The following is an 18713-nucleotide window of genomic DNA, read 5'->3' on the forward strand; positions in this document are numbered from 1 at the left end:
TCGCTTGAACCAATGTGGTGCAAAGAACAAATGTGACTTATGCTTGCATATGTGGAGGATTTTCGCCTATAATGCAGAGCCGCAGATGTGCATCGACCTAACGATTCCTTCGTAGCTCCTTTGGCCCACAATGGCCCTTTTCGATTCCTAAAACGAATAAATCACCGAGTCAGGCGTTATTCTGATTTAAGATGCATATTAAAAGCGGACTGCGTATTATTGCGCCATAATGCAGTAATATAAATGTGTGTACGTGGTTCGAAAACGCTGCGGCGCAACGTAGCCGTCACTTGTCTTCTTCTTCTATGCCGCACTGACTCTGCCATGCTGTACTTGTGCTGTCACAGTGAATCGTATTAATTTTTTCAAATTTTATTTTGCCCTCGGCCGTACTTTAGGGATCTTTCGACGAGGTGAGTAGTTCCACGGAGTGTCCGGGCGGCCTTTGCACCCCGCTAGGGCGCCGGCGTTCGAGGAGGAACCCCGAATTGCGAGTGAAATATGCCGGTGAGAAAGTGAGGGAGAGAGAGAGGGAGAGAGAGAGAGAGAGGACTGGTGGTGGACGTCGCCTCCTCACTCAGAAGCTCCAATTTTGTTAGCAATTTACGTTACTTTTTGCGTCCGTCGCACGTCCCTTCGCCTCGTTGCTCGTTTGGGCTGCCGGTCGGGATCTTGCAAAGGTGGGCTGTGCAATCATTTTTGGGTGCAGGGGGCGATTTCCGAGAGGTGTGTGGGTGGGAATACGAACGAAGAGAGAGAGAGAGAGAGAGTGAGCGGTGAAAGAGGGACGAAGGAGGTGGAAGAATATATATCAGCTGGACATCTGACCCCCCCTTTTAATTCTCGCTCTTATTACGTATACTTTCGTCACCTTCATTATTTTCGGGGCAGAAATGCCAAGCGAAGCCTTTATCTCGAGAGCCTGGCACGGTGGGATTGTTGAGGGGGGGGAGGGGGTGCGCCTTTCTTTGTTTTATGGCACGTTTCTATTGTGGGCACACTTTATTATTTTTTTGGGGGAAGGATGGCCATTCTGTCCTATAATTAACCTCGGGAACGACAGCGAGGGGTCGTTGACATCCTGGGAAGATTTCGTGCAGTTTTGGAATCGGGGGGGGGATGGGGGGGGGGGGGGGGGCAGGTGGTGGGCCCTTGGGGTTCGGGGGGAGACTTTACCTAATTAGGCCAGTAGGCTGTTAACCTCAGGCCAGTGTATTGCAAAGATTTTTCCAAAAAGATGTTTAGACTACATGTATAATAATGGCCTTTTAAGGCTGTCCAGATTTCACTCCAGATATAATAGCCTATGGTGCCTAGGTATAACTTGACCTATAGGTATATTAAGTCTGTCCATTTCACAATTTCTCCATATCCGTGAAAGTGGCCTGGGGATACGATATGTAGGCACCCCTCTCGTTCCTTTTTCTGGACTTCCTTTCGTGTCCTCTTTCTTCCGTCTTACTTTTCCACTCTCTCCGAACAGCTGATTCTGCCTTTCAAACCCTCTTACTTTCTCTTTTCCCATTCAGTGCTGAATGACCTCATTGGTCCTAAAGCCTGGTCTTGGGCCTATATATTCTATATTCAGTTAAGTTCAATACGATATTTAGTAATAGGCTAGGTCTGGTCTGTACTAGGCTGGGATGTGTGAAAGGTTTTATGGTCGAACCTAGGTCCCATCTAGGTTAGGCTAGTGTTGGACAGCGTTATCTGTGCTAGATACTCTTAGGCTATTGTACGGCATATTGCGGCCTCGGGCAGTTTTCCAGATGTTAGGTCTGGAAAAGCCTAAGCCGTGCTTTTTGTCACCCTAATGCTAGGGTAGCGTTCTCTCCCCAATAATTGGTCGAATAACATTGATAGGTTTTTGTTGTTTTGGTAACTGTATTCCCCTACCCTAGGCAAGTTTTTGCATAAGTAGCCTAATCCTGTTGTTGCTTTTTACTTGTCCATCTGGTGTGTTATAAGTGATTATGTGTTTGTGTGTGCGTGTGTTTCATCACGAAATGGGTGGAACAGTAATCCATATGGTATTATATTTCTCCTGAGGGTGATGTATTTTGTAACAGTGGTGCGAGGATGCAGACATAACATTTGAATACCTGTCGAGTACGACACACCACCCTTGGTTAGGTTAAGATAGGGTGAACTATTTTTTTGATGGAAAAACAAAAGGCAACAGGCAGAATCTTTGGTTTTATATTAGAGTATAGGTCGTATCATTTGTATGCTGTAATGTTAGGGTGTGTCTTTTTTGTCAATTTCTTCATGCTCATTTATGGAATTCTTTAGAACTACTTGAATTGAATACTGCTGTGCGAAGTCCAAGTTTTTCAGCCTTATGTGCTCATTGGTTAGGTGAATAACTAAACTCCCTTACATTTATTTATAATATTGTCTAGTGGATTTCAGTGGTAACATGGTATATGTAGCCATTAATTAAGGCTAGTAGTCATACCGTCAACATATGGTAGGCTAGACCAGATGTGATCGTACGCAAAGGTTGAAATTTTTTTTATTTATATTCATCAAATCATCATCATAGGCTTCCCTGCATTGTATAGCCTAGATCTAGTAAGTTCGGATATTGCATAGCAGATGAATTTTGGTTATCCATCTTATGTAGGTATATCTTTATCTTAGAATATTTTTTTTTTTTTATAAAATCAAGCCCAAGTTGCATAGCTTCAAAATTGCAACATGTACCAATTAGAGCTGTATTGAATTATCAGCAATATTTAGATAGTAGGCTATGAATGAACAGGTGATCTGTGAAGTGAATTACAGTGTGGCGTTATTTGCTACCTTGATGAATCGAGGCCTAGGCAACAATTTTGGTGACAATATACTACTGTGAATTAAGAGTAAAAGCAGTTGATGTATGGCTAGCCTTTCATCTCTATCACTTCGCATAAGTTACAAGTGTATGACAGAATTTTGACGGGTATTGAAATTCTGTACAGTATGAACATCGTAGGCTACCATTATATGGTTAAATTACATTTTGAAATCCAACTCAACAAGTGCAGTGATTTTGATACTGTAACACTACAATCTTAAAATAATCACACGTAGCATGTGTACCAGGTGTGGAGGTAGTATGGAGGTTCAAGATTGCAGTTAGCCGTACATTTAGAAAAAGGTAAACGCAATGTCATGAAAGGTTATTGCAGTCCATTTAGTTACACAGCGCTGCAATGAGCTTTGTGACTTGCACAGTTAATGCTGTTTGCATTAGATTAGCAACTCATTTCTTGCCTTTTGGCCTTTTGATGTGGTTAGGCAGACATGGTTTCTTTGCTGTCGTGTTTATATTTTAGGCCCCATTTAATGTTTCCATTGCTTTAATTGGAATAGTCTCTTCTTTTTTCATCTTCCTTCAACTGGAAGTTGTATCAGAAAGCATTCTGTTTTATGATGTGTTTATCAGAAAGCATTCTCTTTTATTACATGTTTTTTTCAAATGTTACTTTGTCTTATATTTATCAATCCAGTCAGGTACTTCAAAAGTGATGTAGTAGTGATAAAAGAGTCGTTCAGCAATCTGACTTGCAAGTGATGTACTGGCAATAATTAGCTAAAAAGAAAATTTGATGAAACACCCAGTAATAGGAATTATTGAAAATTAGTGACTCGATGTGTCATAACAAAAAACTTTACAATCTAAGAAAATAAATTTTTCCCAAAGGATGATGACTTTGGCCAAATAATTTTATAGTGAATATACTCTTGGTGTGTGACCATTCTTTTCTATAAATTTATGGGTAGGTGGTTTCACATTTCATACTCTGCTCCATACTGTAGATAAAAAGAAGTGTTCAGCCACCCAGTCATCAGTATTTTAGATGTAATAAGATTTTGTGAAAATATGAAATGTCTTGCTATTATTGTCCTTTAATCGCTGGCTAGTTTTGTGCTTCGAGGAAGCATGAAGGCAGAAATTGGAGCAAGATGAAAAGGGAACAAGACTAAGAAATGATTTAACAAATGAGAATGAAAAGAAAAAGATTTAAAGAATGAAAGTGAAAGTGGTATCATGACAGGTTTCAAGAATGTGATTGTGGAAATAAAAGCATGGGAGATTGAATAATGAAGAAAAAACTGGAGCAAAACTTAAGTTTGCCATGTAGGCAGGAAAAGGCCATAGGAAGTACAGGCAGTCCCTGGGCTACGACGGGGGTTCCGTTCTTGAGATGCGTTGTAACCCGATAATCGTCGTGAGCCGGAACATCATCAAAATTCCTAAGAAAACCTTACTTTTAATGCTTTGGGTGCATTAAAAACTCTGTAAACTGCATTGTTATTGCATTTTTCATATAAAAAAAAATCTTCAAATATTGATTATTTTGCCTTTTTGGTGTCATATCTCTTCTGCCAGATGAGCGTTGTAGGCGTCGTAACCCTGGAAATAATTTCTGATGAATATAATTGAAAAGCGCCTTAACCTCGGAACGTTGTAAGCCGAACCCGTCGTAACCCGGGGACTGACTGTATAGGGTATGGGAGTAAATCGCAAGATAGAATATAGCCGAGACTGAAATGACGTTAAATTTTCTAAGTGCAGTTTATGGTATGGATACATTTTATGGTGTAACCCGTACCTGTCAGGGCTAAATTTTAGTAACGGTATATGGTGATGCATTAATGTTGTTAATGTCTCGTGTTTAGGGTATTTCATTATAAGGGTTGGCGAGTATGTTGCTGGAGAAGAGCAGAATTTGATAGAAATGAAATTTCAAAGATCCATTTCAACTGTTCCATGGTGCCAATTTCCATTTCTTTCATGAATAGATAGGTTACTTGTTTTGTGCCTGAATTATGAAACATGATACATATTCTGTTTCGAATGAAGTGGGGTTACCTGTGGAACTTCTTTTAGACCAGTAGGCTCTTGGGATTGTTGGTCACTACCAAAAAAACTTCTGGGAATTGTGAATTGTTCCTGCTGTAGCCAAGTGGGTGATCATAGTTATTTTGGCATTTGTCTTTAGGGTTAGGGGATTAGGCTGAAAGGAATGAAGGTGTTTATGGCAGGCCATCCCAGAGGTTGAGCATTACATCTATATGGAACTGGTTGCGCTGAGTGGTAAAAGGGTCTTATAGTGTTGTTACCCAAAAACTTCAAATCTTGCAAACTTGGAAGTTTAGCAACCACTCTGATGGGTAAACCTGAACCCTTTTATGTCATTTGTTATGTTGTGTCTCCTTGGGATGAACTTGGACAGTAATGTTTTCTTTGGTCTATGTGAACATTTCCACATGGATTGTTGGAGAGGTGCTCCCCATGTTTCTCAAGGTCACTACTGTTGGAGAATTCCAGCTGCGATTCAAGTCATACTCATCATTTAAATTCCAGCTGCGATTCAAGTCACGATAATCATTTAGCTTTTTACGTGCATCATCATTGGTCCCAGATATCCAATTGTTTGATACCATGATGGGTCTCTTGAAGTCCCCAAGACAATTCATCTCTGAAAGCACTGCTCCTGTACTCTTCTTCATTTCAGGTCAAAACCTTTGCCTTCTCTCTGATGAAATCTGAGATAGAATCCCTTCAGCATGTGAAGTAAACAACATATGAAACATTCATCTTGTATTATCCGTTGCTTTCTAAGGAGTTGCAACTGCAACTGTGGCGCAGCTTTACTCCTTTGGTTTACTATTCCCCTTTAGAAGGTGTTTTGATACATACATACGTACATCACAGTGCACATGAGAAGCATATACGTACATAGTTTGCCAGTGATTTTGAATGACCACTCTGTTATTTGTGAGTAGGGATTTACTGCACTGGTCTACCAAAATTTTTAATCTTTTCCAAGTTAAGTTTTGACTTGCGTATCTTCTTACGAGATTCATCGACCACTTTATGTTTCTTGGATGCGGGAAACAAACTAATGAGAATTAACACTCAAAGAGGCTATTGAGAATTCAATAATCTAAATTTATTTGAAATCGGGCTACCTATAGAAGTCTTAAATAAAGTAGTTTTTAGAAGAAACCTTTGGAGAACGCATTGCTGTATTATAATATGGTATGTTTGTTTCAGCTCTCAGTTGCACATGATTGTTAGAATACAAATTGGAATTAATACTGTTCTTGGTTACCAGTTATGCCATCAGTACGGAGTTAGTAAGCTTGTCGTTGTGATGCCAGCAAGAACTAATCAATCAGTATACCATCAGTACTGGTTTTATTTGAGAAACTGAAGTTAACTCTCAAGAGGAAAAGGTGGTTTTATGTTACATTTTATTGAGCAACACTGTTTTCTTTGTACTTTTTCTCATGGGTAACAATTTTGACATATCTAGTTATCAAAAAGCTTGACCAGATAGAGGTTATGTATTTATTATTATTATTATTATTATTATTATTATTATTATGATTATTATTATTATTATTATTATTATTATTATACTAGAATGAAGTGGTAGTTTTTTTTTTATATTTTTGAAATGGAGATGGTTATTTGAATGTTTATGGTGAAGCAGAAATTTATGCATGACTGAATTTGACAGTGTAATGCAGGAATACTACACAGATTCAAATGTTTGACCTCAATATAATTTAATACATTGAAAGATTCTACTTAAAAATAAATGATTGTGTAATTTTGGGTTATATTGGAGCTTGATTTATGAAGGGAAATTGGATTGTAATTGAGCCTCCTATGAGGACCTTGTGGTTAACCATTAACAGATCTTGTGACGGTAGTCTGGCCGTCTTGGTGATCTGAAAGTTACCTGGTAGCAAGAGTGATAACAGAGCAGTGTTGCAATATGTGCTACTGTATTAACTTCAGTAATGCCAAATACTATGGTCAAGTAGATTTTTTAAAAGGTATAGAACTTCCAGATAATCCCTATGGTAATCCCTATGGAAAGCCACAAGACTCCTTTCTGGTTGATTTACTGCCATCTGAGCACGGTACAAAACTGCCCAATTTATACAACAAATACCAGGAGAAACGTGATCTCTGTAGTTTTGACCTTTCATTTGCATTTTGCATTCACACCTTGTTGAGTGATATGAACAATTCAGAATCCCTGAATATCATTGCAAATGAACAATTCAGAATCCCTGAATATCATTGCAAATATCTTTGCATAAGTTTTATATGCTAACTGAACCAAAAAATCATGTATAAGGAGGATTGTGCCATAATTTTGTAAATATTAAACAATTTGCATAAAATATTCAGAATAAATGCAAGGAACTCTATGAAAAGATACCCATCTTGGAAAGTCATTGTAAAGCTGCAATTGCTATCAGCATAATTTTCTTATGGGCAATGGTTTTAATGAACAATTTAGTGCCGGTTCTTGTCTTTTGAGCAGCGAGTTGATTGTCTTATGGATTGATTTAATTGGCCTGGTTGAGAAAAAAAGTCAAGTAACGAACTTATGTCATTCAGGATGTTAACAGTGACAATGAATATTTTTTTTAATTATACACTGTATATGTAAGATGTTAGTGTCTAACATAGGTTCAAATACAGCACTGAGATTTAGATGTGGCTGTATCAACCCATGTTTGTCAGGAGCTAACTTTAAGTGTATAAAGTAGTTTGCAAAAACTTAGAGGTAGATTAAGTATAGTAAGTGATTTGAGACTGCTTGTGCTTGAGTGACATATTTGTTCTTAAATGAAAGTGAAGTAATGTAAATGCACATTTAAAGAAGTTGGACAGTGGGAAGGGAAGAGACTCAAGGAAAGTAGCAAGTGGTACTCAAACAGGAAGAACCATATTTGTGGTCAAGTAATGAGCACTTGCATTCAACATTTTTTTGTTGACATCCCTCTTTTAACTAAGATAACATAGTGTAACTAAGATAACATAGTGTATTACTCCGTTGCATTTCACATAGGAAAATGAAAATGGTATGTCTCAGAAAATGCCCAACAGTTTCGTCCTCCATTGGAGGACGACGAAACTGTTGGGCATTTTCTGAGACATACCATTTTCCTTTTCCTATGTGGAATACAACTGAATTACCATATCTTCGTGCCTAAGAAGACTACCAGTAATATAGTGTATTACTGTACTGTTTAGTACTAATTGCTGTCTGTTTATGTTGCAGGGTCCAGTAGTACAAATTTAGTGAGCTTGAATTTGCAAGCCTTGACAGCATCATGGCGTCTCAAGGGTATAGTGCGGACGAGACCAGCGCTGACCGCAATGTAGAGATTTGGAAGATCAAAAAACTGATCAAGAGTTTGGAAATGGCAAGAGGGTAAGTGAAAATTGTCTGTGTTTTCATTTTTGCAAAATTGGAAAATTGAAAGTATATCTTAAATGAACTGGAACATCTGAAGGTGTGTGTACTGGAGAGATTGTTCATTCTTATTTTTTATTCATTGGTCAAGTGTATTATGGGGACTACATAGTGCTCTTATTTTTGGACAGGTTTTAAGGGGACGCTTCTTTCAATTACAGCAAAGAATAAGGATTATATTTCATGATGACAAACTTTTTTTTTTTTTTTTTTTTCAGGAATGGCACCTCTATGATTTCACTAATCATACCCCCGAAGGATCAAATTGCTAGAGTAAGCAAAATGTTGGCAGATGAATTTGGCACAGCGTCTAACATCAAATCCAGAGTGAACAGATTATCTGTCTTGTCTGCCATTACTTCTGTACAGCAGAGGCTCAAACTGTATACTAAAGGTATGTCCATCCATTTTCTTAATCATCTGAATAGTATTGAGGTTCTAAAACTATAATTTGTCATAGTGCACAGTAAAATCCAGAATGGAATAATGTTATAGTGAGATCTTTTATCATTTAAAAGGTTAATTGTATCATTTTGTGAACTTCATTTTGTGCTGGATTAAAGGCTATTGCTGATTGAATTATCACAAAATGCCTTTGTTTTAGTGAAGGTGATAACTAGATTATTTGTAAATATAAGCATAAGGTAATTTTTACCTGTATTTTTTTTTTGTACTTTTGAATTTAGAACTGCAAGTTGAACATGTTATGAAAAATACAAATTGGTTAAAAATTTGTCATTTTAGGTTGGTTAGTTGTGGAATAAAATTTTATTTTTAAAATTCTGTTAGTGCTAAGTAATCGTCGTTTAGAACTTTTATGCTTGCATGAGGTATCGTACTTTGTGCTACTGATGTTGATCCAGATAGTGCATCATGTCTTGACTTTTTCCCCTTCACCATGGCATCTAGGGAAGTCATGGTGATGGCATGTGAGTCATTATGGAATGTTTGTTCTAAACAGTCCCATTAAACACAATAAATTTTTTTTATTTCTATGAGAAAACAGACCTTGGTATCTTTATGTAGGGGTACAATAACTCCACCCTCACTCTTTTTCTGCATCTGCCATTATGTCAACATGTATTCACTACTGCAGTGGATCTTTTGACTTTGGTTGTTAGTGCTGAATTTGGGGCTTATGTATGTCTGTCTTTCGAATATTGTATGATTGGTGGCTGTTTATTGTTCTTTGATGGCTGGTGAAGTCAAATGGAGGATATGTGATGGAAGAATTTGCTTGTGGTCGCCTTCTCAGTGGCAGGAAAGTGTCAAAGACTTCTTTGCGAGGTAGCACATTATCATAATGATTATGTGAGGAGTTTGTTGCTTTTGTACTGACTCTGGCTTCTTCCATTAGGAGTGCTATCCACCATGTTTTCTTTGCTACTCAGCCTAGGGAAGGTTTTTAAGGCCCATGGATGACTGATCTTTCTCTGTTGGTGATGGGTCTTAATCACGGGAGGTTATTACCCTCTATAAGTTTGTGGTATATGCCAATGGTACTAGTCCTTTCTGCTCTCTAACTGATTGTAGCCAACAATTTTTTTTGAAGGGTTAGGCAAACCTTTGGCCTATCACAGGAGCCTTCATTTGCTGCCATATTTTGGCAGTAGTAGTCTGCTAACCAGGGCCAGCACTACTCATTAGTTGGACCTTTTATAGTGCTAGGGTTAGAAGTGAAGGCAATGATGACTGTCCTTGTTTTACACTTGTTTTCTGACTCTTTTTGAGTTAGGGTGTATGACTTCTTGATGTTTTGCGTAGTCACCTGGTCTTGCATAAGCACTCAGCTGGTCAGGTTGTGTACCTTTTCTTCTTTTGGTAGAGGAACCTTTACAGTTCAATGTGGAACTGGTTAAGAAGTCAGCCTAGTGGCAAGTAACCCCTGGTGTTGTATTCTCCAGACTGGCTTCTTTTCACTGAGGGATGGTCTTAACAGCTAGAGGATATCTTCCACAAATCTGGGGGTTTGCTTGGAATAACTCAAAGAATAGTAGTCATTTCAGGAATAAGAGACCGAGGAAAAAAGATCCTTTTGAAGTTGCATTTCATTTTAGCAGTTTTGTAGAATTAATAGGGCTAATAATCACAAATTTTCTAAAGATAATCTTTAGCTGCCCTTCTGAAAAGTCACACTGAAGTGATAGTATCTAGTAGATCAGTGAAATTTTAAATACTATACTGAATTCCACAATAAAAACTATTATACCTTGTTGACCAGTAGAATAGTAAATATACTGAATTGCACAATAAAACTAATATACCTTGTGTTTTAATATATGTGACTTGATAAAAGCAGTTCCTGAATATTCATTGTAATAAATTTTAAAGTAGAAACACTGCATTAAAAAAACTATTATTATGTAATGTAATTTTTGTTTATCTTTAATGTATTGCTACAGTACATATTTTATGTTGAGTGAAAGGCTTGAATGTAATTAAGCCTTTGAAATAGTCTTATTGGTTATTTTTGTATGGTTGGAAATTGGAATATAAAAGTAATGTGTAATTGGTGTTATCAAGCCTAATGTTTGCTGCTTAAATGTCCATGTGAAACTTTTTAATGCATTTACCAGTATATAAATCTTGATGTATAGATCAAGACTAGGAGTATTCAAGGCAGTGATAAATAATATACAAATTTCATTTTAGTGCCCCCAAATGGCTTGGTTATCTACTGTGGTACTATTGTTACTGAGGAAGGAAAGGAAAAAAAGGTTAACATCGATTTTGAACCCTTCAAGCCTATCAATACGTCCCTGTACCTGTGCGACAATAAGGTAAATTATTTTGTAGCACTGATAATTTGGCCAATTGGAACTAAGTCTTGGCATTTTTATCTACTTTCTAAATTTTTTGTTTTTTGTAAGGAAGTACATATTTCTTGATTAGAAAAGTTAATGACAAACTAAAACTGTTCTAGATTGTAACTCCCAGATTATTAAGAGTCCAGTTTAGTTAATATTACTCTTGTTTTTTCAAAAAGTTGTTTGCAAAATTTTTCATTTGTAAAAGTTTTTGGGGATTAGCAATTTAGAGTAGTAAAGGTTGATTTGAGTAAATATTATATAGTATTTTAAGCTTTATAAGAAAGTCAAGGTTTTAGGAAATTAAGATAGGATTGTGGTCTAAGTGTTTTTGAATATTCAGTATGAAAAGATTATTTCTTGTTCATTCTAAAATATATCTCCATTTTCAGTTTCATACGGAAGCGCTTTCAGCGTTGTTGGCTGACGACAACAAATTTGGTTTTATTGTAATGGATGGTAATGGAGCATTATTTGGCACTCTACAAGGCAACACGAGAGATGTCTTACACAAGTTTTCAGTCGATCTTCCTAAGAAACACGGTATGCACTATGGAGTACTAACAGTATATTTCCTCCCATCCCAAATTTTATTTTGTTAATTCTTTGTTGTTGGTGTTTGGAGTTTAATACCAAAAAGCAAAAAGGTGAAAGAAAATAACATTTCAGTGGTAGTTGTAGATCTTTGTAATAATGAAATTTTATATAATACAGGTCGTGGTGGTCAGTCTGCTTTACGTTTTGCCCGTTTACGTATGGAGAAGCGTCATAATTACGTCAGAAAGGTAAGTAATAGCAGTGGTAGTTGTCAGTGTATATATATTCATATTTTATTCTTCCATTATTAACCCTTTAACGCCGATTGGACATATTAAACGTCGATATAAATTGTCTGTTGGGTGCCGATTGGACACACGGTACGTCGATATAAAAAAGTTTTTTTAAAAATTTGCGAAAAAATACTTATAGGCCTACCAGGCGAAAACTTTTGAATCATGCGCCTTGGGGGATGCTGAGAGCTCACGGATCAAGACGTTGTTTTGTTTACAATCGTTAGCCAGGCGCGCAAGCGCGAATTTCTTTCTTCTCGCACTGACATAATTTTTACACCATGTTATATTAGCCGTTACAAGGAGTATTATATATGAAAATGTGCGCAATTTCATGTAGAATACAACTAAAAATAACTCATGGTTGTAGCTTTTTTCAGTTTTGAAATATTTTCATATAAATAACGATAAGTGCCAAAGTATCAACCTTCGGTCAACTTTAACTTGACCGAAATGGTAGAAAAACGGAATTGTAAGCTATTACTCTTACATTCTAGTAATATTCAATCATTTACCTTTATTTTACAACAAATTGGAAGTCTCTAGGACAAATTTCGATTTATGGTGAATTTATGAAAAAAAAAAAATTTTTTCCTTACGTCCGCGCAGTATCTCTTCCGAAAAAAATCAGAAATTTGTTCGGCCGATTGTCGTAATGTTTGCACCAGTTTAAATTAGCTGTTACATAAAGTTTTATATATGAAAATGTGCAGAATTTCATGTAGAATACAACAAAAAACAACCCATGTTCGTAGCTTTTATCAGTTTTGAAATATTTTCATATAAATAACGATAAGTGCCAAATTTTCAACATTCGGTCAACTTTGACTCGACCGAAATGGTAAAAAAACGCAATTGTAAGCTAAAAATATTACATTCTAGTAATATTCAATCATTTACCTTTATTTTGCAAGAAACTGGAAGTCTCAAGCACAATATTTCGATTTATGGTTAATTTATGAAATAAACTTTTTCCTTTGTCTGCGCCGTAACTCTTCCGAAAAAAATCAAAAATTTTTTCGTCCGATTGCCGTAATGTTTGCACCATTTTAAATTAGCCGTTACATAAAGTTTTATATATGAAAGTGTGCGCAATTTCATGTAGAATATAACTAAATACAACCCATGGTTGTAGCTTTTATCAGTTTTGAAATATTTTCATATAAATAACGATAAATAGAAAAAATTCGTCCTTTGGTCAACTTTAACCCAACTGAAATGGTCGAAAACTGCAATTGTAAGGTACAACACTTACAGTCTAGTAATATTCAATCAATTACCTTCATTTTGCAACAAACGGAAAGTCTCTAGCACAATATTTCGATTTATGGTGAATTTTTGAAAACTGCTTTTTTTTACGTCCATGCGTTAGGAATTCATGCATCATTTTGTGATAATATTTTCTCTGTGTTGCCTTGATCGTTTTACAATGTGTTATATACCAAAATGATCGCAATTTAGTGTACAATACAACAAAAAAAATTAACTAGCTTTAACCGATTTGCTCACAGCACGATTTGTATACAATTATATATGAAATTTTTTTTCGCGCTGTCATATATCCCAATATTTATATATGATAATGATATTTTTTTTTCATTTTTGGTGGTTGCATACTAAACTTCAGGCAATGACAAAAAAGGAGCCAAAAATGAACTCTTAATCTTGAAAACTAAGCGTGCTGTGATTAAAAAAAAAAAAAAAATTACGCTTCGACGCTCACTCGCGAACGTCGCCGGCATACAGGAGCCGATTTTTAAAATGCCGCTTTGGTGTTTAAGGGTTAATGATTCATTCCTATTAAATTAGTAAATTTTTTTTAATGAGATATTTTCAGAAGTTAGGTAGTTGTTTTAAAAAACTTGCTGATGGCAGTTAAGTAGTGTTCACAGATCTCTGTCAGTTATGATTGATGTGAGGTTGGTATGCAGTAAAAGTCATGTTCTTTTACATGTATGCTTTGCTATTTTTTCTTTGTGTCTTTGAAGGTTTGGCAAATTTGGAGCACACCTTCCTTATTTACCAAATTCAGGCCTTAATTTTCATTGCTCTTTTCAGGTGGCGGAAACTGCAGTGCAGCTCTTCATATCCAATGATAAACCCAATATTGCTGGTCTAGTACTTGCAGGATCTGCAGATTTTAAGACAGAATTATCACAGTCAGATATGTTTGACCCAGTAAGTATGGCATGCATTTTGAAATGACTTTGAAGTATATATCGTTGAGCCCTATTTCAATGCAGGGTTTATCTGTATATGGTTTGGGCCATGTTGATCATCATGATATGTATAAAAGGGTTGCATCATGAACTTTTTCTAACAGTATACTGAAATAAATTTTTTTTATTTTTACAGAGATTACAAGGTAAAGTTATTAAGCTAGTAGATGTGTCTTATGGTGGTGAGAATGGTTTTAACCAAGCCATTGAATTAGCAGCAGAGTCGCTAGCAAATGTCAAGTTTATCCAGGAGAAGAAACTAATTGGTAAGCCCAGGTTTATACCTGTTCTTAGTTCTTTATATGAGGAATAACGAATCATATCTTAAGGTGTATTATGATATTAACGCTTATGAACTTTACACATAATAAGTAATTATTTGTCAACAGGAAAATACTTTGAGGAGATCAGTCAAGATACTGGAAAATATTGCTTTGGAGTTGCAGATACATTGAAGGCGCTAGAGTGTGGAGCGGTAGAGATCCTTATTTGTTGGGAAAATCTTGATATCGTTAGGTAAGTAGTTATTAAATGTAGTATTTTACTTTTTTTATATAAAATAAGAGGTAGTTGGCTAGTTTGATTTTGTGTGTTTTCCAAGCAATTTTTGTAGTGCAACCAGTGGGTTGTTTGTTTCCCTTCATTTTGAGAAAGTGAAGAAAACTGGTTTTCATAAGCTTCTGTTGCTGCTATTGTTCTACCAATGCCATGGGCATGTGGTTCTCCCTTCCACTATCCACATGTCGTGCGTCTTAACCATCGTCTCAGGTTTTGCAGCAGAACAGACTGTAATGTGGTAAACAGATAAGGTTGTTTAAAACATACCACAGCTGACATTTGCAATTTTTGTTGACTCTGGAATTGTTGTATAAGCCCTGAATCTTCATTTCACAAATTAAATGAAATGGGCTTAAATTCTGAAATATATTGGATTGTAATTAATTTGTTCTAAAGAACAAGCACACACACCTAATCTGCAAGTACTTAAACATTATAATGATTGTGAAAAAAAGGAAGTTTTTGCTGAAGGCAGAGATATTAATGTAATCTAGTAAAGGTACTCGTAATAAAGCACTTGTGTTGCCACCTAAGAATCACTGTCAACAAACGGTATTTTAACTCGAAGAGAATATCACTGGAGTGTCACTTCTTGTTGATCGTGTAGACCACTGGGGCAGGGTAAATCAAAGGCAGACATAAAAAACTGTGTTTATTTACTTGTCAGTCTCAACCTGACAAGTGCCTACATCGTTTCCAATCGCTTCCCCTCCCGCTCACAACATAACAAATCTCATAAACAAATGGTGAGCACAATGCACAACGTTGTACATAAACATTCTCAACAAAGTTAACACATTCCCCCTCTTTTGAAAGAAAAAAAAAAGGAAATCCATGTCCAAAGCAACAAGCATTATATGGCATAGGAAAATAAAATTATCTACTTATAAAATCTATATAAGATTTCAGGGATCCACTCTCAAATACTTTACCTATTCTCAAAGAATTTACCCCCTTTTTGGTTAACACATCAGCCAACTGTGCTTTTGAATCTACCCAAAATATCTTGCGCTCCATTCTGAACTAATTCTTTGACAATAGCCATGTCAATTCTCAATCTCTTTTCTGAAACATTTTTAACAGAGTACACATTCTCATAAAGTGAACAGTTATCCACATAGAGTTCCACAGGCAGATTTCTCTTTCCATCATACAATATTTGGGACATTTTTCCAATATAGTAAGCCATATCCACTGCCTCAGCGACTGCTATTGTTTCTGCTGCAAGAGTGCTTTTTACAATCCTTCTGATTTTCTTTGACTCTCAGTATAAAGGAAAACTCTTTCCATTTTCACCCACTAAGAAAATCACAAAGCCCCAAGCACTACTAAATCCACCAGGGAGATTGGCATAAGAAACATCACTGTACACAACAAACTTAAACTTAAAACTGTCTCCAGTTCTGGGAAGTACATACAGCTCTCAAAGATACAGGCTTTTCTTAGACATTTGTTTGGCTCAATCAGATCTTTTACTTTAGGGATATTTATTTTACAACTAAGTTCTAACACATCATATGCCAAGTCAGGTCTTGAATTTGTCGATAACCACGCTAGATGACTAGATTCAAGAGATTTGCAATATATACTCATTTTGATGAAGTGTGACACCATGCTTATTCTGCACAATATCCAGGTCAATGTATCTGAATATAGCATTACTTTGCTCCCTAACCAGAAAATGATTTCTGATTTGTGCAATGACTACACTTTCAAATTTCTTTATTTCTCCTCACAAGAAATCATCTACATGCATCAAAGACATACCACACAGATCTCCTTCATAATACCAATAGAATGATGCAGGGTCAGTTTTCACCTGATTACATCCCATCTTCAACAGGAAAGTCTTCACTGTGAGATACCATTTTCTTGCAGCATCATTAAGACCATATACGCATTTTTTTAATTTCCATAATGTACATTATCATCACGTCCAGCTTCAACAGGTGGAGTAAGATACACTTCACGCTCAAACTGTTCACTCTGTAGGAATGCAGCTTTAATATCAGTTGAATTCACTGCCCATCTTTTGGAAGACAATATACCAACAAAGGAACTCAACACTTCCTTGCTAACAGTGGGAAAATCTGACTGGATTTCTTCTTTTTCCTCAAAACCTCTGGCAACTAGCTGTGCTTTTAATTTTCTTTTTCCCATCACTGTTTTCCTTTTCTGTCACCACCCATTGTACTGAAAATGCCTTCTGACCCAAGTTAGAAATTTCCTTATAAACATTAAAAGTCTTCCAGGTTTTTAGTTCTTGTTTTGCTTTATCAAGTTCCTGACTTTGTATTTTCACAAACCATTATGATTTCACTGGGTTCCTGTACTTCATCTTCTAAAACTGGTACCTAGGTGATATTTTGGTGAAAGGAAGAACAGACTGAAGTAAAGTGGTAAGGAAAAGTAGGTTTTTTTTATTTTTTTTTTTTTTTATACTGGTTTCCAGCTGGCACCAGAAGATTTATTCTACTGTTAAGACTGCAGGGTTGTAGTTACGAAAAATAAAGAAATTAAAAAAATTTGTCATTTTCATCAACTGTTTAATATTGACTTTATTCTCTTGAAATACGGGGTAAAGTTGTCAGCTCAAAATTCCATTCTAAGTATTTTTTAAGGCACTAGTAATACTCTGATCAGTGTCACATATTTTATGTTTACTTTTTCTTCTTTTGCAGATATGTTTTAAAGAATCATCAGTCTGGAGAGGAGACAATCTTGCATTTAACTCCAGAACAGGAAAAAGATAAGACCCACTTTACAGACAAAGCTGTAAGTGTATACCATATTGTTTTGTTAGTTTTATGTTTGAGGTGTTATATTACACATGAAACATGGGGTTGTTGATTAATAATTTTATGTCAAAGTAGTAGAACCCAGTATTTACTGTGTTTTTGTTGGAATGTTATAACAGTCTATATGGGAAAATATTTGTAGAATGCATAGACCCAGAAGCTTTGTGATGCCTTTCATATGGCTAGAAGCAGAATTTAGATGTGTGGTTCCTTGGCAAACAGATTTTCATTTTCAGGTTCTTAACTCAGACCATAGTCTTATAGTTCTCAGTGGATACCTTTGCTTGAGAGTTAGATTATTATCAACATATATCTTTGCTCAGTAGTATTTTTTTTATAGTAAGTAAAAAATATACCCCTCTTCCATTATACTGATTTAATATCTTATTGTAACAAGATTTTATGAACTAGGTTTAAAATGCCGTAAAATTGTCATTAGACTTCCGTTTAGTCAATTATCAAAGAGTAATGGAGGACATTTGTTTGTAGTAAATTCAGCAAATTTTTTTTATTTGGGGTCCAGCTCCACAACAAGTGCTTTCAGAGATCAACAATAGAGTAGGTAGTGATGCCACTTTTGAATCTGTCTGGAGTGTGAAGATGAAGTATCTGGAGAACAAGTGATAAAAATTTTTGAAACGTGTTGGAAATATTAATTGAACAGCTTCTACATGGGTTTTTTTCTTTATTTGCGGGGAAAGGTAGAAATGAGGAACTAAGTTGAGAACGAATACCTATATTTTACCACAAAATTGTAAAAGCGCACAAAAGGTGACATCTTGCGTGTGAATTGACAAACTACCAAAGTTGCTTAGAATACTTGCCAACCTGGACTTACATTCTGTTGTAGTTTAAGGCTTTTCTGGGTACTTCACTATATTCTGTTTTAGTTTAAGGCTTCTCTGAGTACTCCACCATCACCACCATACAGATGAGAATTACATGCAGACGTTATAGTATGAGTGCAGTAAAAGCAAAGAATAGAATGGACTAAGTAGGTTATTTGGAGTGGAATGCCTCCAGATTCATCCTAATACCTGCTTTTATGGTACTTAGCCAGTTATCTGGCATATGAAGAGAGAAACAATGGTTGTGGTGCATGTGGTACATGTGCATTACTAATACTACAATTTCTCATTTGTGCATTACGCTACTCTGTCACTTATAATGTTCTGTGTGTTTTTTTTTAAATCTACTTTTGCAGCTCTAATTGTATCTTCTTATT

General features: G+C 36.0%; 1 protein-coding gene across 4 annotated transcripts in view; it reads left to right on the forward strand.

Moving 5' to 3' along the window:
- Positions 1-253: 253 nt before the first annotated feature.
- The window catches only part of LOC135224424 (eukaryotic peptide chain release factor subunit 1), a 40457-nt gene continuing 21997 nt past the window's right edge, over positions 254-18713 (forward strand). For 2 of the 4 annotated variants that reach the window (XM_064263409.1, XM_064263412.1), the window contains exons 1-10: positions 254-413; positions 8082-8234; positions 8495-8670; positions 10929-11056; positions 11476-11626; positions 11798-11868; positions 13972-14091; positions 14269-14398; positions 14522-14648; positions 17372-17465. In XM_064263409.1, the coding sequence (XP_064119479.1) occupies positions 8134-8234; positions 8495-8670; positions 10929-11056; positions 11476-11626; positions 11798-11868; positions 13972-14091; positions 14269-14398; positions 14522-14648; positions 17372-17465 (1098 nt within the window). In that variant the 5' untranslated portion in view covers positions 254-413; positions 8082-8133. The other 2 variants (XM_064263411.1, XM_064263410.1) reach the window with 2 other exon arrangements.

The sequence above is a fragment of the Macrobrachium nipponense genome, chromosome 12 (assembly GCF_015104395.2).
Source record: "Macrobrachium nipponense isolate FS-2020 chromosome 12, ASM1510439v2, whole genome shotgun sequence".
Lineage (NCBI taxonomy): Eukaryota > Metazoa > Arthropoda > Malacostraca > Decapoda > Palaemonidae > Macrobrachium > Macrobrachium nipponense.